The 26129-nt window shown below is 44.9% G+C and overlaps 2 protein-coding genes across 3 annotated transcripts in view; one reads left to right on the top strand and one right to left on the bottom strand.

The window, feature by feature from the left end:
* Positions 1 to 26129, top strand: part of LOC106578280 (katanin-interacting protein) — a 61704-nt gene that overhangs the window by 24850 nt on the left and 10725 nt on the right. For both annotated transcript variants that reach the window (XM_045701969.2, XM_045701967.2), the window contains exons 12-17: positions 14724 to 14861; positions 15985 to 16828; positions 17802 to 18599; positions 19373 to 19587; positions 19917 to 19995; positions 20157 to 20334. In XM_045701969.2, coding sequence (XP_045557925.2) covers positions 14724 to 14861; positions 15985 to 16828; positions 17802 to 18599; positions 19373 to 19587; positions 19917 to 19995; positions 20157 to 20334 — 2252 coding nt within the window. The remainder of the gene's footprint in view (positions 1 to 14723; positions 14862 to 15984; positions 16829 to 17801; positions 18600 to 19372; positions 19588 to 19916; positions 19996 to 20156; positions 20335 to 26129) is intronic.
* On the bottom strand, positions 22411 to 23816 carry LOC106578282 (cyclin-dependent kinase 5 activator 1-like). Its single transcript, XM_045701970.2, has one exon. The coding sequence runs from the start codon at positions 23805 to 23807 to the stop codon at positions 22449 to 22451; it is 1359 nt and encodes a 452-aa protein (XP_045557926.2). The 5' UTR covers positions 23808 to 23816; the 3' UTR covers positions 22411 to 22448.

Below are 26129 nucleotides of genomic sequence, written 5' to 3'. Positions count from 1 at the left end.
CAATTTGAGGTGTACCTGTGGATGTATGTCAAGGCCTACCTTCAAACTCAGTGCCTCTTTGCTTGACCTCATTGGAAAATCAAAATATAGCCAAGACCTCAGAAAAAAATTATAGACCTCCACAAGTCTGGTTCATCCTTGGGAGCAATTTCCAAACGCCTGAAGATGCCACGTTCAACTGAACAAACAATAGTATGCAAGTATAAACACCATGGGACCACGCGGCTGTCATACCGCTCAGGAAGGAGACGCGTTCTGTCTCCTAGAGATGAACGAACCTACTTTGGTGCGAAAAGTGCAAATCAATCCCAAAACAACAGAAAAGGACCTTGTGAAGATTCTGGAGGAAACATGTCCTCTGGTCTGATGAAACAAAAATAGAACTGTTTGTCCATAATGACCATCATTATGTTTGGAGGAAAAAGGGGGAGGCTTGCAAGCTGAAGAACACCATCCCAACCGTGAAGCACGGGGGTGGCAGCATCATGTTGTGGGGGTGCTTTGCTGCAGGAGGATCTGGTGCACTTCACAAAATAGATGCCATCATGAGGGAGGAAAATTATGTGGATATATTGAAGCAACATCTCAAGACATCAGTCAGGAAGTTAAAGCTTGGTCGCAAATGGGTCTTCCAAATGGACAATGAAACCCAAGCATACTTCCAAAGTTGTGGCAAAATAGCTTAAGGACAACAAAGTCAAGCTATTGGAGTGGCCATCACAAAGCCCTGACCTCAGTCCTATAGAACATTTGTGGGCAGAACTGAAAAAGCGTATACGAGCAAGGAGGCCTACAAACCTGACTCAGTTACACCAGCTCTGTCAGGAGGAATGGGCCAAAGTTCACACAACTTATTGTGGGAAGCTTGTGGAAGGCTACCCAAAACGTTTGACCCAAGTTAAACAATTTAAAGGCAATGCTACCAAATACTAATTGAGTGTATGTAAACTTCTGACCCACTGGGAATGCGATGAAAGAAATAAAAGCTGAAATAAATCATTCTCTACTATTATTCTGACATTTCACATTGTTAAAATAAAGTGGTGATCCTAACTGACCTAAGACAGGGAATTTTTACTAGGATTAAATGTAAGGTATTGTGAAAAACTGAGTTTAAATGTATTTGGCTAAGGTGTATGTAAACTTCCGACTTCAACTGTAACTTTGTTTATGTAATAATTGAAATAAGTATGTAATTGTTGTGTTATTTGTTCACTCAGGTTCCATTTATCTAATATTAGGTTTTGGTTGAAGATCTGATAACATTTACTGTAGTATCAAACATATGCAAAAGTAGAGAAAATTAGAAAGGGGTGTCATGACGTTGGCCTGTGGGTAAAGTTTATGACCCCCCCCCCCCCCCCCATAAATACCTTTTACCACTTCCCCTCTCTGAATCTACTGAAGGACTTGAATAGCCTGTGTTAAATATAGAGTCTGGGAACATCAAACAAATGGGGAAAGGTACCACATATTTTGTTAATAAAACCAGTTGGAAATATGCTTGGGAACGTAATGAGTATGTATGTCAGTTCGGTTGTCATCTGAGACATTATGACTGATGACAGGACGACAGGACGACATAAACTGTATCTGAGAAAGTATACACCCTCTAGTTATCAGAGTCACATGGAATTGTTATGCAATTGAAATGTTTGATATTGAAAATGTTTGTTAGGAGATGAAATGTAATTTTAGCTTCCGAATGAGAGATTTGGGTTTTCATAAGGAAAGTGCCCTGCTCGATCAGTGGCCCAACCCTGTGAAGAGACAGGGGTTATAAACGATGAAACACCTCCCTCCCCCTCTCCACTATATAATCCTTTGACGAAAAGATAACCAGTTGGTTCCAGTACGTGAGGTCTGCAGCCTCTACGTTAGAAGGACACACATGTCAAGAACAGAACTAAGCCAACCTCGGCGTGAGCTTTGGTGGCGAATGGTATGAACTTTGAGCTTATTCACTACAAAAGTGATACTTCCTAGCCGTTGAGTTAGCAGCGGCCGCTGCTAACGTGGGTTAGGAAAGGACGGACGACGGATCCAGTCTAACAACCAGACGAAGATACCACCACGTATCCAATGGACCACCATTGACATTCTTCCGAAAACAGGGAGATCTGTTGGCCAACCCGGCCAGCATCTACGACCAATCTACCGAAGCGCAGCTCAGAGTAAATATTTATTGCATTTTCCTTTTCCAAATGGGCGGTAATTTAGAATGCATAAGATAATGTATTTACGATAGCATAGCTGCTGTTTCTGTGTTCCTAAATCTTCCCGCTCTTTCATTCAAGCCCAACCCCCTTTCCTTTGTGTAACTAGCTTTCATACAGGTTCCGTCCACTAGGAAGTTTTCTGTATGACATCATTGTATTCTGTGTATTTGTAATTCTGTGTGATTAGTTAGGTATTTAGTAAATAAATAATTAAACCCAATTTTACAGTGCCTTCTCCACTTGTTAGCAGAGTATACTCTGCTTCCTAAGAATTTAACATTGTTCAATGTCGCCGAAAAGGGTCTGAACAGACATTTTTGGCGCACCCTGTGTGGACTCTAAAACTAGGCCGCACGTTTGGGTAATTTCGATAATAATGGAGCCCCCGTGCGAGGAATCTAAAATAGGATGAAGCTTTCATTTTGATTCAGCCTATATAAAATTGAAAAGCAGATTACATAATATACCAAGTTGATTATATACATTATGGGAATTGTAGACTGGAATTATTGGTGCGTGTGTGCTCTGGAGAATCGCCTCCGTGTTGTGCTCTGACGTAGTCAGTGGGTAGCATAAACTATACATGTATGTATGATGGCTGATAAAGCTATCTGAGAAATGGCGCGTTTGGCCAAACGCTAAGTATTTCTGCCTCTCGCGTTTCAGACGCGTGTTGGCTAGGTCATTAATTTCTCGAGCGAGGACAAAGAGCCAGCCGATTGAAATTTAGGAGAGATTAGCTTGACCAGCGATAAGTATCTCTCTGTCTCTCGCGTTTCGATGCGAGTAGACCACGGTGCAGTTCGTTGTTTCCCGCGAGTTCCGGTTAAAACATCGCCGAAAAGGGTTTGAACATAATACGTTATAAGTAAAACCTTTCCCTTGCCAAGGGAATCCTATGTTGAGCATTTTTCAGGCATAAAGTAGCATTAGCTTGCTCGAGATGCTAAGCTAACAAAAAGGGAAAACAGCCATTTTGTTTTGTGCCACATTGTAAGTCATCCGACTTGCGGAACGAAAGTCCTGCCCTGGGTACTTCCGTTTGATTTCAGCGTGTGCCAGCAGGGACCTTTGAAGAGTCACCAGTACTTTCCTTCCAGAATAATTAGTCAGGTGACACTCAAGTCGTTACTCGTGATATCCAGACGGATATCGATGTCTTATTCAATTGAACTAATAAGTGAAATTGCCAGATTTACATTCTCAAGTTTAAATAATATCCAAATTGATTAGTTTTCTAAATGAGTCATTGTAATCTTTTTCCACATTAACCTAGATGAATAAACCTCTCAGGTTAATTCAAGTTTAAATCCCAAATAGCCTATACAGGTTTGATTTATCATTAAAATTGATCAATCAGTAAAATTTGGTTTTTGCAAAACCCATTCAGTAATCCAGTACTGACAGAAGTCCCGCCCCCGCGGGAATCCCATGTGGCTTCTGCCCAAGGAAGAAGTGTACCATAGTGGGAAGTGCTCCCAACATTTAATCTACTGTTTACACTTATGATATCCAATCAATGGAGATTGTATGGGTTATCATCTCATTCAATTTAATAAGTTAAATTGTTGAACATACCTTAATGTTCTTGCAATCAAATGAGACACTTTTAAACTTCCCATATTAACCTGGATGAAGCAACCTCTCAGGTTAATTCAAGTTTAATACCCAGATAGCCTACCCAGGTAGGATTAATCATTGGCATTGATTTAATTAATTAAATTTGCTTTTGCAAATTCATTCACGTCCAACTTCCACATTACTGGTACAGTACTGATGGTTCGTCAACATCTATAAATAGATTAAACTTGTCTTTGCAGCTTCCAATGAATTCCAAACCCAAACATTGAAAAAAAAAATAGGAAAATTTTTCCTCTAAATTTTTCTAATAATGTGCAAGCTACCAAAGGAGGTGGTCACCACTCCTCCGCTAATTAGTGAACCTCCACCCATAAAAGGATTGATCTCTGACCTCAGCAGTGATACCAACCCTAATTATGCCATTAGAAAAACAACAGCCGAAATTGCGAACGCTCTCCAAAATCAACCATCAAATACAGGCTTTGTGACTGTTCTCTCCACTTTAGCACTTATGTATTGCCATCAAAGGTTGGCATCGGTCCAATACCACAGTGCACAGCTGAAGCACGTGCAAGACATGGCTAACATGAGGGCACAGGTGGAGAGAACTGAGCAACTATTGACAAAAGCAGGAAATGAAAACATTCTGCTAGTCGAGGAACTGCGTTTGAAATCGGAACAATTAAAAGTAATTGCAAATACTTATGACGATGAACGAGCACAAACTCTGCAACAAAATCGTCATCTGCAGGAACAACTCGATTTAGCCAAAACTAAATACGAGGTAGTCCACGCCAAACTAGATAAATCTGTTGAGTTATCTACAAACAGGAGCACGCAATTCGATAACATGCAGGCGTTTTGTTGAACGTTACTCAAGGTAACAATGTTCTACTCCAAATTCTGCAGACCAAAGACGATCAGTTGATGAACACAATGACTAAGTTGGATGACAAATCAGCAGAACTTATTGAAGTCGCTGACCAAATGAATGATGAGAGAACTCAGGTGATGAGGATGGAAATATTGATTTCTAAGCAAGCAGAGGAAATCTCATCACTGAATCTCTCGCTCCGTACTCGAGACCTCTATCTGCAAACCATGACAGATAAGTTTGAGACCGAAAGGAGCAGGTGTGACGCTCACGTGTCCAAAATTGGTACTCTAAGCGCTCAAGTGGACTCTGCAATGCAGCAGAAGACCACCCTTAGGTACCATCTGGAGGAAGTCCAGAATGGTCACGCTCTACAGCATGACTACCCATCCAAGCAACCGGAGTCCGGTACTCAAAGGAGTGAAGACGATAGGTTTCAGACATTGCCTCCATCATGTGTCCCTCAGTCTTCTCCTCTTGGCCATTCGGCACTGAGTAATATGGAGCCTCTTGGCCAACAAAGCCAAAGCTTGGCTTCTCCTCTTGGCCTGTCGGCCCCAATTTCTCCACAGGATGAAGCCAACCCTCTCCGCCCGCTTGGCGCGGAATACCTTGACAAACTCGTCAAGAATTTCCCCACCTTTGACCCCGTTCCAGGTCAGCCAAACGATACTGAGACGTTCCTAGCTGACATAGAGGACGCGTTGGGTGGCTACCCGAATGCTACGGGTTCTGACAGGGTTTACCTGTTGAAGCGAATGTCGAATAGACACGTGACGAGGTTCATTCGCCTACAACAGCAACACGTGCTAAATGACGACGCTAAACTTGCCACAGCTTTGAAATTAGAATTCAGTGGTTCTGCGACTCGCAAACACGATCGCTCACTGGCTAACACGGTCAAACAAGCTCGGAACGAACACCCACAAGCTTTCTATCATAGGCTTCGTTCAGCTTACTTTGGCCTACTCACGGAAACAGGAATGGAAGAGCTGTTACCATTCAAACAAATGTTTCTGTCGAACATGTATCCCACCTTCATTACCTACTTGGGCCCTGCAGCCCACGTTGGCTTGCCTATCTTACAACTCAGAGAGCTTGCAAGCACAGCTTTTGAGGCATCAAAAGTTCACAACACTAAGAGCCCTGACCACTCAGTTTTGAAGTTTAACCAGGAGCACTCACTCCAGTTAGAGGGTGCATTATCAGGTATTGGAGCGTCGAGAGATGACGCACAACAACAGTTTCTACCTCGAAACCATGATTCCAATAACCTCCGCGGTCAAAATAACTGTAAAGTACGTAGCCATCAGCATGACTACCGCTACAATCGACCCGTTCGCTACGTTCCTGCACCCAACCCACAAAAAGTGTCAGAGCACAAGGGTAACAAAGGGTTGAAGGACGATCAAAACGTAGACCAATGTTCTCCAGAAGTCCCACTACGGGAAGAACTTAAGCGAGAACAATTTGAGAAAAGGGTAAAAGATAAGTCACAAGGACTAGACGGGGAATTACCGGACACCAGGTCCGCAGGAATTAACACCCATAGCAAGGACGTTAAAGTTCAAATTTCTCCCGCTCTCATTCAAGACCCTATCCATCAAGAAACAAGCCCCGGGCTCTGTCTATAGACTCTGATACAAAAGTTGCGAAGAAAAAGGTTAAACGCTTCGTTAAAGCCAAGCTCACTCAAAATCGGAAAAGTCAATCTGCTTCCATCTTGAACAGACATGGCACATCACGTCGTTGCGAACGACCACTCCACTTTGTGGGGAATATGTCCACTAACCACGAATCTAAACGGCCATACCTGGAAACAGTCCTGGAGGACTGCTTAGCTTGTCATGCGCTAATTGATTCGGGTGCGACAATATCACTCATCTCTCAAACATTGTTTGATGATCTAAAAAGGGCTTTGGTTAAAAGTGGAACGATGCGACACTACACTTCGAGGGGTCACTCAGACTACCTCGCCTCTCACATTGAGTCATGCTGAAACTACACTTCCAGGACGTATCGCTCGTTCACCCTGTGTATGTTACCAGCCTCGAAACTGTAACCCTGCTACTTGGAGCAGACTTGATGGATCGGTTACTCCCATTGATGGATTGGAAAACCAACCAGGTATGGTCACAGGCCACAGTGCCTTCTCCACTGACCACACTGTCTTCCCCTAACGCTAGCTGCAATGCAGTCATTCACGAGGGGTATCTGTCGAAAGCACCCCTTTGGGAAAAGACGTTTAGAAACCTCTTGGTGCAGAATCCGATCCAAGGAGATATTACGATATCTCGACACATTCCATCAGCCAACCTGATTGACCATTCTTTTCATGATTTCGGGCCAGCTGTCTCTGTGAATAAGCAACTTCCCTCCTCCTTGCAGTCGTGCAATACGATAGTTGAGATGAACTTCTCTTGCCCTTTGGACACTTCCGCAAGCACTGCGGCCATCTCAGCAAGAAAAACATTGATGCGCAGAGTACACTCTGCTTCCGATGATACACCTTCTGCTTTGTTGGGGACTGTCACCCCTTACAATGACACTAATGGCGTCAGTCCAGCAACTGACCCGATGACTCCCACTGGTGAAACACTTTGCGATATCACAGACCGATATCCTCGTCTCAGTTTGCAGGTACTGAAAAGGTTGCCACACGCGGACGCGGTGGTGACTGACAGACCTCAACAGCCACTGAGGGTGTTGAAGCACAAACACCAGGAGATTTGGTTGAAAAGTTACAGCCATTCTCATAATAACGCGGCCACTGACAACTCGTACATAGGGTCCGACCTTTTCGTTTGCGCCTCGGACACCAACACCACCCGCTGGTGGGGGGGTCCCGAGACACAAAGGGGGGGAATAGTAGCCCAGACCCATGATGAGCCTCATCGAGGCCGGTGGGGGGGTCGAGACTACGGACAACACCGTACGAGGCCGCCAGAGCATAAATCAAATCTAGTTGTAAACTCCCCATGAGAACAGTGAGGAGCAGACAGGCCCCTAGACGGGGATTATCTTAGAACACGTCTAAGATAGTACTGAGGTGTACCACACTGGTCGTAAAGGAAGTCCAATGGACTTGTCCACCTCCAAAACAAATGGCAACAATAATCATTCCTTGCCATGTGTAGGTTCAACTACAATACAACTAGTAATATGCTCCAATCATGTGTTCCGGTAGATAATATTTCAGAATAAATCGGTAGGACAACTGGACCCCTTGAATACCAGTACCAATACCGCAGTCAGTCCAGCAACACTCAGTAAGAGGATTAGTAACCTCACAAGTTAAATTGCTATTGATAATAGCGACATAGGAGTCACTCAGAGTGCAACACGGGGAAGGGAATCTCCATTGCACTCTTCCAATGGTTAACACATGCCACTAATAAATAGAACCCTCCGTCCAGGAGAAAATTATTAGAAGTCATGAACCATGATCACACCACGTACGACTGGTCTAATACTTAGAGTACTTCTGTCGTGAGGTTAGCTCCTCCGGGGATAACATAGCTATGAAATTGACTTCATACCTACTACCACTACAATAGTGGAAGACACAGTGACTTGTAGAAAACTACTACAGACTCCCTTGACACCAATTCTGACTGACCTCCAGGCATTGACCTGAAAATTACCTGACTACGTCAGACTCATTCTGAACAAGTTGTAATCTGCCAGGATACTTGGTTTTCTTCCCTTGACATGCGCGATTGTGTAAGCATAAACGCACATGCACAACGGAACATCCAATTAGGATTTATGCTAGGATCACTTATCCTCTATGGGCTAGGTGGGACGCAAGCGTCCCACCCGTGGTGCACTCCATCAACAGCAGGTGCATTTCAAGAGCGGCAAATTTGAATCCAAATAAATGTCAAAATTCAAATTTTTCAAACATACAACTATTTTACACCCTTTGAAAGATAAACATCTCCTTAATCTAACCACGTTTTACGATTTCAAAAAGGTTTTACGGCGAAAGCATAAATTTAGAGTATGTTAGGACAGTACATTTACAAGAGTTGTGTGTAATGTTTTGTCAATTCAAAGACGGGGTCACCAAAACCATAAAACCAGCTAAAATGATGCACTAACCTTTTACAATCTCCATCAGATGACACTCCTAGGACATTATGTTAGACAATGCATGCATTTTTAGTTCTATCAAGTTCATATTTATATCCAAAAACAGCGTTTTACTATGGCATTGATGTTGAGGAAATCGTTTCCATCCAATAACCGGCAGTCAAGTCAGCACCACAAATTAAATAATTAAAATTAGAAAACATTGGTAAAATATTATATTGTCATTTAAAGAATTATAGATTTACATCTCTTGAACGCAATCAACTTGCCAGATTTAAAAATAACCTTACTGGGAAATCACACTTTGCAATAATCTGAGCACTGCGCCCAGAAAAATACGCGTTGCGATACAGACTAGAGGTCATGTTGGGGAGATCTAAAATCGAAAATACTATGTAAATAATCCATTACCTTTGATTCTCTTCATCAGATGTCACTTCCAGGTATCACAGGTCCATAACGAATGTAGTTTTGTTCAAAAAAGCTCATCATTTATGTCCAAAAATCTCCGTCTTGTTAGCACATGATCTAAGCCCGCCGGACTTCACTTCATGAACGAGGGGAAAAAATATATTTACGTTCGTTCAAACATCAAATCAAATCAAATTTATTTTTATATAGCCCTTCGTACATCAGCTGATATTCTCAAAGTGCTGTACAGAAACCCAGCCTAAAACCCCAAACAGCAAGCAAAGCATGTGAAAGAAGCACGGTGGCTAGGAAAAACTCCCTAGGAAAAACTCCCTAGAAAGGCCAAAAACCTAGGAAGAAACCTAGAGAGGAACCAGGCTATGAGGGGTGGCCAGTCCTCTTCTGGCTGTGCAGGGTGGATATTATAACAGAACATGGTCAAAATGTTAAAATGTTAAAATGTTCATAAATGACCAGCATGGTCAAATAATAATAATCATAGTAGTTGTCGAGGGTGCAACAAGCACGTCCGGTGAACAGGTCAGGGTTCCATAGCCGCAGGCAGAACAGTTTAAACTGGAGCAGCAGCACGGCCAGGTGGACTGGGGACAGCAAGGAGTCATCATACCAGGTAGTCCTGAGGCATGGTCCTAGGGCTCAGGTCCTCCGAGAGAAAGACAGAAAGAGAGAAAGAGAGAATTAGAGAGAGCATATTTAAATACACACAGGTCACCGGATAAGACAAGAGAAATACTCCAGATGTAACAGACTGACCCTAGCCCCCCGACACATAAACTACTGCAGCATAAATACTGGAGGCTGAGACAGGAGGGATCAGAAGACACTGTGGCCCCATCCGATGATACCCCCGGACAGGGCCAAACAGGCAGGATATAACCCCACCCACTTTGCCAAAGCACAGCCCCCACACCACTAGAGGGATGTCTCCAACCACCAACTTACCGTCCTAAGACAAGGCCGAGTATAGCCCACAACGATCTCCGCCATGGCACAACCCAAGGGGGGGGGGGGCGCCAACCCAGACAGGAAGACCACGTCAGTGACTCAACCCACTCAAGTGACGCACCCCTCCCATGGACGGCATGGAAGAACACCAGTAGGCCAGTGACTCAGCCTCTGTAAAAGGGTTAGAGGCAGAGAATCCCAGTGGAAAGAGGGGAACCGGCAAGGCAGAGACAGCAAGGGCGGTTCGTTGCTCCAGCCTTTCCGTTCACCTTCACACTCCTGGGCCAGACTATACTTAATCATAGGACCTACTGAAGAGATAAGTCTTCAGTAAAGACTTAAAGGTTGAGACTGAGTCTGCGTCTCTCACATTGGTAGGCAGACCATTCCATAAAAATGGAGCTCTATAGGAGAAAGCCCTACCTCCAGCCGTTTGCTTAGAAATTCTAGGGACAATTAGGAGGCCTGCGTCTTGTGACCGTAGCGTACGTGTAGGTATGTACGGCAGGACCAAATCGGAAAGATAGGTAGGAGCAAGCCCATGTAATGCTTTGTAGGTTAGCAGTAAAACCTTGAAATCAGCCCTTGCCTTAACAGGAAGCCAGTGTAGGGAGGCTAACACTGGAGTAATATGATCAAATTTTTTGGTTCTAGTCAGGATTCTAGCAGCCGTATTTAGCACTAACTGAAGTTTATTTAGTGCTTTATCCGGGTAGCCGGAAAGTAGAGCATTGCAGTAGTCCAGCCTAGAAGTAACAAAAGCATGGATTAATTTTTCTGCGTCATTTTTGGACAGACATGGACAAACATGTCATAGCATTGGACAAACATTGGACAAACATGTCATAGCATAAATCATTAGGGCCTTTTTTAACCAGAACATGAATAATATTCAAGGTGGACGAATGCATTCTCTTTTATAACGTATTGGAACGAGGGTACCCAACATGAACTCGCGCGCCAGGTGTCTAATGGGCCATCATCGTTCCATGGCTCTTGTTCGGTCAGATCTCCCTCCAGAAGACTCAAAACACTTTGTAAAGGCTGGTGACATCTAGTGGAAGCAATAGGAAGTGCCAAAATATTCCTCAGCCCCTGTGTTTTTCAATGGCGTAGGTTTAAAGGTAATACAACACATCAGGTATCCACTTCCTGTCAGAAAATGTCTCAGGGTTTTGCCTGCCAAATGAGTTCTGTTATACTCACAGACACCATTCAAACAGTTTTAGAAACTTTAGGGTGTTTTCTATCCATATATAATAAGTATATGCATATTCTAGTTACTGGGTAGGATTAGTAACCAGATTAAATCGGGTACATTTTTTTATCCAGCCGTGCAAATACTGCCCCCTAGCCCCAACAGGTTAAGGGTCCAAGCAAAATACCAGCCTTAGTAAAGTTGAACATTTACTTCTAGGCCTTTGACTCTACAGCACTCACCAGTTTCTAACCAGAAGTCCATAGGTCATCCTGTAGACTGCCCAAAACTAGTGCCTTACAGCTGTAGACTTATCATATAGTTGTCAACTTAGGATAGTACCCTAAGCGCCACCCCGCAAATTAGGAAAGCCCTAGATATGACATTAGACAATGCCATGATAGGGTCATTTTGCCAAGACCATGGACGTAGATAGAATACAGTCCAATTAGATGATTAAGGTGGCATAACTATATGTTTTGTTTATGCTTTCATTCATTTTGTTTCATTTTCTTCGGCACATAGAAAGTGATAGAGCCATAAACAACTCCCCCATACAACCATCAGTTAGTGCCACAACGCCGCTCATTTGGGAGGAAATGTAATGATATATTTCATGAGTGTGTGTGCGTTGTTAACATCTGCCTAAGTTACTGCCCAGATATTCCAGTCTGGACGACCAGACGACGGGTCCGGAACGGCGATCCCAATCTGGACATCCGCTGCCGAGCCATGGAAAGGACTTCTTCATTTGCAGAGACCCTACCCGGGTCGACCACCAGAGGGGGGACTGCAATAGCAACCACCAACTGGACATCAACTGCCCAGCCTTGGAGCGGATTTCTTCATTTGCAGACACCCTACCCGGGTCGACCACCAGATGGGGACCACAACGATGATCCACAACTAGGACAACCCACGTTCATTTTTATGTTGGGTTATAACATGCAGGTTAATCGCAAGATTGAACCCAACATGGGGGGACTGTCATGACGTTGGCCTGTGGGTAAGGTTTATGACCCCCCCCCCCCCCCCCCCCCCCATAAATACCTTTTACCACTTCCCCTCTCTGAATCTACTGAAGGACTTGAATAGCCTGTGTTAAATATAGAGAGTCTGGGAACATCAAACAAATGGGGAAAGGTACCACATATTTTGTAAATAAAACTAGTTGGAAATATGCTTGGGAACGTAATGAGTATGTATGTCAGTTCGGTTGTCATCTGAGACATTATGACTGATGACAGGACGACATAAACTGTATCTGAGAAAGTATACACCCTCTAGTTATCAGAGTCACATGGAATTGTTATGCAATTGAAATGTTTGATATTGAAAATGTTTGTTAGGAGATGAAATGTAATTTTATCTTCCGAATGAGAGATTTGGGTTTTCATAAGGAAAGTGCCCTGCTCGATCAGTGGCCCAACCCTGTGAAGAGACAGGGGTTATAAACGATGAAACACCTCCCTCCCCCTCTCCACTATATAATCCTTTGACGAAAAGATAACCAGTTGGTTCCAGTACGTGAGGTCTGTAGCCTCTACGTTAGAAGGACACACATGTCAAGAACAGAACTAAGCCAACCTCGGCGTGAGCTTTGGTGGCGAATGGTATGAACTTTGAGCTTATTCACTACAGAAGTGATACTTCCTAGCCGTTGAGTTAGCAGCGGCCGCTGCTAACGTGGGTTAGGAAAGGACGGACGACGGATCCAGTCTAACAACCAGACGAAGATACCACCACGTATCCAATGGACCACCATTGACATTCTTCCGAAAACAGGGAGATCTGTTGGCCAACCCGGCCAGCATCTACGACCAATCTACCGAAGCGCAGCTCAGAGTAAATATTTATTGCATTTTCCTTTTCCAAATGGGCGGTAATTTAGAATGCATAAGATAATGTATTTACGATAGCATAGCTGCTGTTTCTGTGTTCCTAAATCTTCCCGCTCTTTCATTCAAGCCCAACCCCCTTTCCTTTGTGTAACCAGCCGTCATATCTGTTCCGTCTACCGGGACGTTTTCTGTATGACATCATTGTATTCTGTGTATTTGTAATTCTGTGTGATTAGTTAGGTATTTAGTAAATAAATAATTGAACCCAATTTTGTATTGCTGATTCAACTTGTTAGCCAGGGTTCGTGAAGATAACCAAGAATTTGCAACTTTCATTATGAGACTGAAAATAAAACAAGGGTTAATATTGACTGCTATCGATGTAAAATATTACAAAGTATTTTAAGAGTTTATTCGGAAGATAACGGCTCTATAAACGTTCTTCCGTGGTGCCCCGACTTTCTAGTTAATTACATTTACATGATTAGCTTAATCAGGTAATATTAATTACAGAGAAATCATTTTATAAGTTAGCATGTCATATCACTTAATCCGGCATAGCCAAAGACACGACAGGGGGCAAGTACTTTTTCACAGCACTGTAAATATGCTTAATACACATGAAATGCTTATCATAGTCCAAAGCGTGTAGAGTTCCACACAACAGCACTTTTCTAGAATATCTGACCGTGCGGCTCAAGCAATTTCTCCAACCTTCAACCCATTAAAATTAATAGAAGACGCGTTTGCAGAGTCGTGTTGGTTGGGAATTTGGGGGCGGTGCGTGGTCAGGCTGTGCGTCCCCGCGGACGGTGGTCTCAGAACCGTGTAGCTATGTCACAATGGGTTGCCGGACTATCACGGCTCTGTGGCTTTGGACTCTGTATTACGCTTTAGCAATATGGTACTCTGAGTGTTACCAGATTACAGTATATTGGGTCTCTGGTCATTTTAAAGGCACAATGCAGCCATTTTTATCTCAATACAAAATCATTTATGGGTAACAATTAAGTACCTTACTGTGATTGTTTTCAATTAAAATGATCAAAAAGGAACAATAATAGCTTCTTAGCAAGAGCAATTTCTCTAGCAATAATTTTGCTAGGACTGTCTGGGAGTGGTCTGAGTGGGGAGGGAAAAACTGAAAACTAGCTGTTATTGGCAGAGCGGTTTGGAACTTTCTTTCTTATTGGTCTATTAACTAATTTACCACCTGGTGATGTCATCAGCCAGGCCAAAATTCCATCCCACCAAAACAGGCTGAAATTTCAGGCTGTCTTTTCAAACAGCTCTTACACTAAAAGGGAATTATCATCATTTTCACAATATTACAGTATTTGTCCAACCTCTTACCGTGGAAATATATATAAAATACAGGAACATTTTGACTGCACGGGCTTTGTAAGTGAATGTATTCATCTATTTCGCTTCACCCGCAATAACATCTGCTAAATATGTGTAGATGACCAATAAAAAAATGCAGATTTTAATTTTTTACTTAAACTGACTGCTTATATGTGTGTTGGTTTGACCACCAGACCACAAAGGAGTGTCATATGTGGACCTGTCCTTTCCATCTTCCGGTCCAACTCTACTTCATCATCAGGAACACAGAGCGCTCTCCGGACTTTGGGATATCCCTGATCAAGATCTGGAACTACAACAGGAGCCTCAGTGTAAGAGCCTATTTTAGGGCCAAACTGGCAGATTGAGTCTGAAATGGCACCCTATTCCTTATTTTGTAGTGTACTGCTTTTGGCTGGAGCCTTTGCAATAGAGGTTGCCAGTTATAGTAAAAAGGGTTGCATTAGGTAATGATTCAAATGGATTTTGATAGAAATGGTACTTAAGTATATTAAGTTGTTAGCACTTACTGTATGTTCAGCCCTTACATATATACAGCCTCTGATTGGTTCATCACACCAGTCCTAGTTCAGGGTTATTCAGGGTTTACTAAGATAAACACCATCATTTGTTAACAGTTGCAGATAAATCCAGCTTGCTTCAGCCAGCCCCTGTCATTCTACAGGGTGACCACCATATTGGCAGAAGGCTTTGGGAGGGAGGGTATAGCCTTCAAGCTGTGTCTTGTGTGAGCTACCAGTCAGTCCAAATGTGGAACAGTAAGAGATTAGACCTGGAGGATTAGTGACGGGATGCCCAGGTTACTGCTCTCGCCTCTCGCCCTGCTGCTGTCACAAAAGGGAAGGACGGGAATCACAAAGCCCAGGCAACCAGGGGTCTGTCTGGAAGTATGGATGATATGGGTTGATATTAACAGTGTCTCTGTTCTTGAGTCCTATTTTAGGTGCTAGTGGTGTGTTTTAGGATGCGAGGTAAGGAGCTGTTTGATACTGTGGGATCCAGGGGGTGGGGATACACTGATTTAATGAGCAGGGATTGAGGAGATTTGAGTCTGGTCTTAGCTATTTAGCCATCCACCATGTCTGTGTGTGTGGGGGTAAGGAGGCTACCTACAATTAGCTTTACAGTTGACTACGTCTGCCCGGTTAGCTTAATTGACTCTGTCTACATACCTGTGGGAAAGAATATTGGGGCCCACAACTAGGAAGCTCCTTGGTTAACAGTATGGTATCAGTTTCAGTGTTGATCTATGTCATGTTCACATCAATATTCAAGCTCTTTGACATTTTCCCTTTTCACCTTTGCATTTTTCATTGAGATGTGTTTGACTTGGAGTTTTCAATGTTGCTTTTCTTATACAGTCTACCGATATCCATGCATTACCTAAATATTGTCCTGCTTAGAGCCTGAAATAGCTGTGCTGTTCTTTTTTAGGACCTGGACGTTGGTGCCCGGCATGTGAATCTTTACCTCAACAGCACGCTGGTGTTTGAAGGTGAGCTGGACAAGGGCTGTGGCAACCAGATCTTTGATTACAGCACCAGCATCGACCTCCAGGCACTCCAAGTCCCAGAATCCTTCTCTCCCAGCCCAGTGGGGTCCGGCCACAGTCTGCGGGGTGCCAGCCCACAGCGCCATGACGAGAGTGGCATGTGGGTGGAAAGCAGAGGGGAGAATCGAGACCCCAACCACGGACTCTCTGAGGGGCTAGCCCAGGTCAGGATAGACATGCAGGATAAAATCTACAATCCCCCCTCCCCCACATCTACAAACTGTCCCCCCCTACAGAGGGACTCCTTTGACATGGACCCTCCGGACCTGGCCCTCCCCCACCCCCCTCTGAAACAGCAGCTGGAGCAGTCGGGTCAACCCACAGTCACCACCCAGCCTTCTTCCTCCAGGAGTCCCCAGTGGCTACAGCCCCTGGCCCGGAGTGCCCCTGAGGGCTGCGAGGCCGGAAGGGAGAGACCCCTCTGGCTAGTGCCCCAGCAGTCTGTGGAGCCCAAACCTCCCCTCCCCCAATCCACCTCTACCTCGGTGCTCCCGGAGCTGGGCTGTAACCCGGGGAGGGTGTGTCGGGGGGTGGAGAGGACTGTGAACGAGGGCCAGTGGAGTGCAGACTCTCTGGACCTGGGAGGTGAACTGCTGGAGGAGCTGAGTGACCAGCAGCGCCAGGACCGGCCTGTTGGTGGACGTAGGAGCTCAGGCATGAACAACAACACTAGTAGCAGAAAACCAGCAGAGGAGCACCAGCATGGAGCCATTGGACTGACCACAGGTAGGATAATATACCGTGTGTGTGTGTGTGTGTGTGTGTGTGTGTGTGTGTGTGTGTGTGTGTGTGTGTGTGTGTGTGTGTGTGTGTGTGTGTGTGTGTGTGTGTTTACACGTGTGTACGTGTGGTCCTAGGACCTGTGTAAGTAATTTCATTTGTACAATACTTTTGCGGCTCCTTTATCTACTCTGCATCCTGGGCTGTGCAGGCAAGATATGAGAAGTTAATGTGATTTGAGACAGAATCATCTCTAGTGGTAGCCTGTTTGTCTACTCGCCTTTATTTTGCAACTCAAGAATGTTTTTCCCCAAGGATCTGCCATTGGTTTCACAATGTTGAGGATATTTAGAAATCTTGTTGTTCTTGTCAACGGCAGACCAGACATATCTTATTTTGTTTCCTAAATAAGATTATAGAGCAGACAGATTGCTGCATCACAACAAATCTAGGCCTGCATCCTATAATAATCCCTCTTTATCTCCATGACAACAGACATACTCCCCCCCCAGACCCTCTAGTAATAGCTTGTTTTTCCCCTATCTGGAAACACAACACACACACACACACACACACACACACACACACACACACACACACACACACACACACACACACACACACACACACACACAGGGCACATGGCAGCTGGTTCTGAGCATATCTGTTGTGGACGTGTCAGCTGAAAGTGGGCCATAGACTCTTTGACCATTATCACACCAGCTGTCGGAGTTGGGCTATTCAGCGTGAAAATTACATAATCATTACCATAAAAATTGTATCTTCTTCATAGCTGGAATATGTACAATTATTTTAGGATTATTATGGGCCATAACTTTAGTTGGAGAATTCTTACTCGCAAAATGATATAGAGTGCCACAACGTATAAAACGGTCAAAAAATAAGCTTGCTTAGCTACACTTATATTAGGTACACTGCATGGTCTTTGAGGTAACATGAGACTGTGTTGATTCCACAGAGGAGCCAAGTTCAGTGTCAGACAGCAGCAACAAGAGGCAGCATCGTACCCCCCAGGCCACACTCCACAGCCGGCAGGCCCAGGATGAGAACCTCATGGAGTCCTGGGACTCCCTCACAAAGTTCAACCAGTGCCAGCGTGGTCGCATCTCCAACATGGGCTTCGAGGGCGACATCTTTGACGAGTTCCTCCAGCGTTCCTCCAGAGCCGCCACTATCGCCACAATCACCTTCGACCCAGCAGGCCCCACCTGCAGTCCCTTCCCCTCCTCGTCCCACCTCTCTTCACCCACCCCTCAAGGGGGCTTCTGCGATGACCCGGTGGATGACCTTTCCGCCGAGCCAGAGTTTGAGATTCCGGTCCTCCCACATGGTCAACGTCTGGTCATTAACATCCTGTCCACATGGGGCGACCGTCACTACGTGGGCCTCAACGGTCTGGAAGTCTTCAGCTCCAGCGGTCAGCCCGTCCGGCCCGCCCACATCCAAGCCAACCCGCCCGATATTAACGTGCTGCCCGCCTACGGCAAAGACCCGCGCGTGGTCGCCAACCTAATCGACGGAGTCAACCGCACGCAGGACGACATGCACCTGTGGCTGGCGCCGTTCACCCAGGGGATGAGTCACGTGATCTACCTGGAGTTCGCTGGGCCATGTCAGGTGGCCATGATAAGAGTGTGGAACTACAACAAGTCCAGGATCCACTCGTTCAGGGGGGTGAAGGAGGCTGAGATGCTGCTGGATGGGAGGTGCATCTTCAGGGGAGAGATCGCCAAGGCGTCAGGGACACTGTCTGGAGGTAGGGGGGATCATGAGTGAGGGATAGCCTCTCTCCTTAGACACCCACATGTATCCCATGTTATAGTTCTACCACAGTTGGCCTATACTAGGTCCTTATTTTAGGAGCTTCATGATATTATATTACATTAGATCGTAGAACTACAGCATTTGTTTGGTGACAAAATACACTGAGTGTTCAAAAGATTAAGAACACCTCCCTAATATTGAGTTGGACACCCCCTGCTTTTGCCCTCAGAACAGCCTCAACTCGTCGGGGCATGGACTCTACAAGGTTCTACAGGGATGCTGGCCCATGTTGACTCCGATGATTCCCACAGTTGTGTCAATTTGGCTGGATGTTCTTTGGGTCGGGGACCATTCTTAATATACACGGGAAACTGATGAGCGTGAAAAACCCATCAGCGTTGCAGTTCTTGACACAAACCTACTATCATAGCCCGTTCAAAGGCACTCAAATCTTTTGTCTTGCCCATTCACCCTCTGAATGGCACACGCACACAATCTATGTCTCAATTGTCTCAAGGCTTAAAAGTCCTTATTTAACCTGTCTCCTCCCCTTCATCTACACTGATTAAAGTGGATTTAACAAGTGACATCAATAAGGGATCATAGCTTTCACCTGGATTCACCTGGTCAGTCTATGTCATGGAAAGAGCTTGTGTTCTTTATGTTTTATACGCTCAGTGTAGGTTTAATGTCATTTGTTGCCCATGCATTAAAACATGTTTGCCTCTAACATCCTGAATTATACCTCCACCCCTCTCCTCTTAGGTCTGGACCAGTTCGGGGACACCATCTTGTTCACCACGGATGATGAGATCCTGGAGGCAATGTCGCGCTACGACGAGACGTTCTGCAGGGAGGCGGAGGGCTTCGAAGAGCTGGTGGGGTATGAGGAGGAGCTGCAGAGGCCCCGCACAGCCGACGGAGAGGGGGAGGACAGACCCTTCACCCAGGCTGGCTTCAGACCCGAGGACGACCTCGCTGTGAGTACAACATGACTGACTGGGACTTCAGTGAATACATGGAAAGCCTGGAATTTTTATAATGTTTGAACCTTTATTTAACTAGGCAAGTCAGTTAAGAACAAATTCTTATTTTCAATGACGGCCTAGGAACAGTGGATCAATTGCCTTGTTCAGAGGTAAAATGACAGATTTTTACCTTTTCAGCTCGGGGATTCGATCTTGCAACCTTTCGGTTACTAGTCCAACACTCTAACCACTAGGCTACCTGCCGGATTGATACAAGATGTGCAGGTTTTGTTCCAGCCTAGCACTAACATTTCTGGTTTCAATTCACTGCCATTTTTCAGTTAAAACTCCATCTGAACCCTACTGATGGTCAGTCTGAGGAGACCCTGGAGCAGATCCCAGGAATGTACAACGGAAAGTGTGAGTACTCCCTTCTAAGTTAGTGTTATTCATGATCAATTCATTAATTCCTCATTTTAAACACAGGACTGTATTTTTCTCTCTGTAAAATGTCGCTAGCTCAGCTTGTTTCACACGGACTCTCTAAGATCTCTCTCTCCTTCTCCCCCCCGCCTCTTCAGGCCTTAGGATAGAGTTGAGTATGACGTGGGGAGACTCCCACTACCTGGGACTGACAGGGTTAGAGGTGGTGGGGAAGGAGGGGGACAGCCTGCCTCTGGACCTGACCATGGTGAATGCCTCGCCACGGGACCTCAATGACCTGCCTGAGTACGGCCAGGACGCACGCACCCTCGATAAGTCAGTACTGTGTGTGTGTGTCTGTGTGTGTGCGTACGTGTCTCTGACCTCACACTGCTGACAATCTAGATGGATCTAATTGCATAACTTCTGACCACAGGATGTACAGGTAAGTGAGGAAATAATGGAAACACTTGAGTAGATAAGGGATACAAAGTGTATTTAAAGCCGGTGCTTCCACACGTGTGGTTCATGAGTTAATTAAGCAATTAACATCCCATCATGCTTAGGGTCATGTATAAAAATGCTGGGCCGGCCATTATTTTGGCTACCATGGCTATGCCCCATAGGATGACAATGCCCCCGTCCACAGGGCACGAGTGGTCACTGAATGAAAGTCACCAGATCTTAACCCAATTGAACACTTATGGGAGATTCTGGAGCGGCGCCTGAGACAGCGTTTTCCATCAACAAAACACCAAATGATGGAATTTCTCTTGGAAGAATGGTGTCGCATCGCTCCAATAGTTTTGTTTATTAGGATCCCCATTAGCTACTGCACATGCAGCAGTTACTCTTCCTTGGGTCCAAAATAGAGTTCACAATTGAGTTCCAGACACTTGTCGAAACCATGCCAAGGTGCATTGAAGCTGTTTTGATTCGTGGTGGCCCGACGCCCTACTAAGACACTTCATGTTGATATTTCCATTATTTTGGCAGTTACCTTTATTTTAAGTCATCATCCAGTTAACTTGTCAACAACTTCATCAACTTCAAGTATTCAGACCCTTTGCTATGAGACTCGAAATTGAGCTCAGGTGCATCCTGTTTCCATTGATCATCCTTGAGATGTTTCTACGACTTGATTGGAGTCCACCTGTGGTAAATTCAATTGATTGGATATGATTTGGAAAGGCACACACTTGTCAGTAAAAGGCACATGACAGCCCAAAGACTCTCAAACTATGAGAAGCAAGATTCTCTGGTCTGATGAAACCAAGATTGAACTCTTTGGCCTGAATGCCAAGCATCATGTCTGGAGGAAACCTGGCACCATCCCTACGTTGAAGCATGGTTATGGCAGCGTCATGCTGTGGGGATGTTTTTCAGCGGCAGGGACTGGGAGACTAGTCAGGATCGAGGGAAAGATGAACAGATCGAAGATCCTTGATGAAAACCTGCTCAGGACCTCAGACTGGGGCGATGGTTCACCTTCCAACAGGACAACGACCCCAAGCACACAGCCAAGACAACGCAGGACTGGCTTCGGGACAAGTCTCTGAATGTCCTTGAGTGGCCCAGCCCAAGCCCCGACTTGAACCCAATCGAACATCTCAGGAGAGACCTGAAAATAGCTGTGCAGCAACACTCCCCATCCAATCTGACAGAGCTTGAGAGGATTTGCAGAGAAGAATGGTAGAAACTCCCCAAATACAGGTGTGCCAAGCTTGTAGCGTCATACCCAAGAAGATTTGAGGCTGTAATTGCTGCCGAAGGTGCTTCAAGAAAGTACTGAGTAAAGGGTCTGAATACTTATGTAAATATGATATTTCCGTTTTTCTTTATTTTATACATTTGCAAAAATATTTTAAAAAAAACTGTTTTTTGTCATTATGGGCTATTGTGTGTAGATTGAGGAGGGGGAAAAACGAATGAATCCATTTTAGAATAAGGCTGTAACGTAACAAAATGTGAATAAAGTCAAGGGGTCTGAATACTTTTCCAAATGCAATGTGATAGGCAGTGCACATCTGACTGTCAGAATAGTAGGTTGGTAGGCTGCAGTCTCAGTGTGATGTGAGCAGTAGCCCAGTCACACAAGGGTGCTCACGCACCCTCCTATGGTAGGCAGTGCACGTCTTAGAAAGTCAAAGAAACAGTCATGTGTGGCTGGTGGGCTGCAGCCTTAGTCTTCTCCACATTCAATTATAGCTGTAGATTTGTGTTCCCTTTCTATATATTTTTTTCATTGTCCGTTTTGATTTGTTCAATTTTAACTTTTGGGGTTCATCTAAGCCAAATGTACCATCATTTTAACACACAAAATATGTCAATCATCATTTCCCATCAAAACTTCCCTTCTCCCCCTTCCTAGTCCCTGAACTAAAGTTCCTACCTCCATTTTGAAATGCCAGACTGGAGGAGGCCCCTGCCCTCCCCTCTCCCCAGGCCCCTCACTGGTCCAGACCGATGAGCAAGCGGCTCCTCTCCTCCTGGCTTTCGTTCTTTTGGTTGGCAAACAGCTGGAAGAAATAGTGCTGGTCCGTGCTCATCTGGGGCATGTTGCCACTCATCAGGTTGATGATAGACAGGCAGCTCTCCCAGAAGATGTCCCTGGAGCTCTCCACCAGGAAGGGTCTGAGTGGGGAGGTCTTGTTTCCCATGTATGAGCAGGTCAGGTAGAGGCTGGTGATCACCACGTTTCCCATGTAGGAGCAGGTCAGGTAGAGGCTGGTGATCACCACGTTTCCCATGTAGGAGCAGGTCAGGTAGAGGCTGGTGATCACCACGTTTCCCATGTAGGAGCAGGTCAGGTAGAGGCTGGTGATCACCACGTTTCCCATGTAGGAGCAGGTCAGGTAGAGGCTGGTGATCACCACGTTTCCCATGTAGGAGCAGGTCAGGTAGAGGCTGGTGATCACCACGTTTCCCATGTAGGAGCAGGTCAGGTAGAGGCTGGTGATCACCACGTTTCCCATGTAGGAGCAGGTCAGGTAGAGGCTGGTGATCACCACGTTTCCCATGTAGGAGCAGGTCAGGTAGAGGCTGGTGATCACCACGTTTCCCATGTAGGAGCAGGTCAGGTAGAGGCTGGTGATCACCACGTTTCCCATGTAGGAGCAGGTCAGGTAGAGGCTGGTGATCACCACGGCCTGCAGCTGGTGTTCGGTGACTGCCTCGGAGGAGACCACCTTGCGGCACAGCATGTAGACAAACACCACATTGGCTGGGGTGAGGATGCTCTGGTTCCCCCAGCCGTGGTTGAGCAGGAAGCGGTCTACGCTCTGCAGCCACAGCCCTGGGTCGTTGGGGGACAGATTCTGGAGTCGGTAGCAGTGCCGACACAGGTACTCACCCAGGCAGTGCAGCAGTTCACCAGTTGAGGCCTGGACCATCACCCTCTTGGGCATGTCAGGGGCCACGTTGGAGTTGGCGAGGACGTTTTTGGAGCTCTTGGTGAGGTCTGGAGTACTCTGGTCCTGGGTGAGGGTGGACAGGTTGGTGCAGGACTGAGACTTATCCAAGTTTTTGTTGTTGAGGTGGGTCACATTGTTCTCATTGTTTCTGTTGGGCTGCACCTTCTTGGAACCCTTCTTCCGCTTCATGTTGATGATCGAGCAGTGCTTCAGGTTCTTGCCTTTGGCGTTCCTGCTATTCTGAACAGCCGTGTCATGGCCCACACTGCCCGGCCCATCTCCGGCCACCCTCTGATAGCTGGGTGAGAGAGACTGGACATTTCCCATGGTGACTGGGTAGCAATCAGGAATTGGATCATGAGACAGTATGAGCAGACTAAGAAAATAAAGGTGCATGTCATACTTCATAACGTTATTAAGTGATTTATGAAGGGATGTCAACGTAACTTGTAGCGACGGAAGAAGCAAAATTCAGTTTTCCATCAAAATAATAATTATTGTGAGCTAACGTGACGTAATAAAGGAATTTACATATGTCGCAAGATAAAAGATAATTTGCTGTTTTTCAAATCGCCAGATCATTTTCCATCAATGGATGTCGATTTAACTTGTTTGACTCCTTTTGCGCATGTGCATAGCTATATATAAATCCAACAGGAGAGTTTGAGTAATGAAAGTTGGACAGAGGATCTCAATCTCTTAGGAAGTCACACTTAGACCAACTTCAAAAAACAAATGTTATTTTCTGGCAGTAGTCCTTATTCTGTGCCAGATGTTATTAAGTATCAAAACCAGACGGCACCATTTTCTTGTTTTTAGTTATGGATAGCCAGGGGCATGCTCCAACACATAATTTGCAAATAAAGCATGTGTTTAGTGAGTCCGACAGATCAGAGGCAGTAGGGATGACCAGGGATGTTTTTTTCATAAGTGTGTGAATTAGACAATTTTCCTGTCCTGCTAAGCATTCAAAATGTAATGAGTAGTTTTGGGTGTCAGGGAAAATGTATGGAGTAAAAAGTACATCATTTTCTTTAGGAATGTAGTGAAGTAAAAGTTGTCAAAAATGTAAATAGTAAAGTACAGATACTACTGAAGTAGTATTTTACACCACTGGACCCAAGGAGCCAAATGTTTCACCGGAAGTATACACCTGAAGCATCCGGTTGGAATTTCCACTTTTTGGAGTCGACTCCTGGGATTTTGAGTCGACTCTTGCTTGACTCCAACTCCTGTGGTTGGAGTCGTTAGGAGTCGACTCTTGCTCGACTCCCAAAACACGCTGAAAAGGATGCACACACACCATCTCATTGTTGCAGTCCAACTAGGAAGACTACATTTGCGTTCTAGAGGACTGACATGAGCATAATGCTGCCCATTTGCCTATAAAAAGGCCTATTTTGTTTGAATATAGGTGGTGATGTGTAAGAACTAGAATATTTCAATGATATTTCTGCTGTGTGCAGCCTTGACGGATCCCATGGGATGATGTGGCGCACTCTACGCTGATGAACCTATTCTTTGACATGTTATAGCCCTATTCAGACGGGTATTACTAGAGACGTTGGTTTTGTTATTCCAGAGGATGATTCACAAAGGATTTGTTTTCCTAAACTGCCCCCTGAAATGATTTACATTTTTTTTATTGAATTGACTCTTGTGACGGAAGTCTGGAGGTTTTTATTGTAGGTGTGAAGTTATTTCAACATCATGTCTAGACGATAATAGGCTACACTGATAACTCGTGTTTGGCTAACAAATGTATAGGTCTCCCCATAATATTTAAATTGATGAAGTGTGATCATAATCATTATTTTAGCAATCCATCCATGGTAGACGTCCTTCCTAATAACAATGCCCCACATCCTGCTGATTTGAGCTGCTGAACTGTATTTGCACTTGACTGTGTTTATGGATGAAAGGGAGTAAGTGAACTTGCCATTTCCAAAAAGTTTAGCGGGGATGCTACTTTGCGATCTATTGCCAAGGACAGGGCTCTCCAACCCTGTTCGTGGAGAACTACCATCCTGTAGGTTTTAACTCCAACGCTAATCTAGCGCATCTGTTTCAAAAGCTGGTTGATAAGCTGAATCAGGTTAGTTACAACTGGGGTTGGAGCAGAAAACTACAGGACGGTTGGTAGCTCTTCAGGAACAGGGTTGGAGACCCCTGACCTAAGACATCAACAGCTAGCCAGGGTTTCATTAAATAAGCTATAGGCAAAACTTTTTATTGCACAATAGGCCTAATTAAACAGATGCATTTGGCTATGTTCAACTTCAATTCACTGGCACTATGAATAATAGCTTAGCCATACTCATTGATAGCCTAATATGTAGCCTACTTTCATATAGACATTTGGTGAATTTACGAGGCATTGCTAGATTACCAAGATATAGTCTATGTGCACGGTTCTGACTGTCTCTCTGCTTGCCCTGATCCTCTCTCTCCCTCGCCTACTCTCCTTTCTCTGTATCACTCTGTGTGCAACAATAGTGTTAAACATAATTTTTGAATGACTACCTCATCTCTGTAGCCCACACATACAATTATCTCTAAGGTCCCTCAGTCAATGAATTTAAAACACAAAGACCAGGGTGATTTTCCAATGCCTCGCAAAGAAGGGCACCTAAAAAAAAACGGACATTGAATATCCCTTTGAGCATGGTGAAGTTATACATTTCTTATTGGATGGTGTATCAATACACTCAGTCACTA

This window comes from Salmo salar, chromosome 19 (assembly GCF_965601325.2).
Source record: "Salmo salar chromosome 19, fSalSal1, whole genome shotgun sequence".
In the NCBI taxonomy this organism is placed as follows: Eukaryota; Metazoa; Chordata; class Actinopteri; order Salmoniformes; family Salmonidae; genus Salmo; species Salmo salar.
This window is presented reverse-complemented; position numbering and strand designations above follow the sequence as displayed.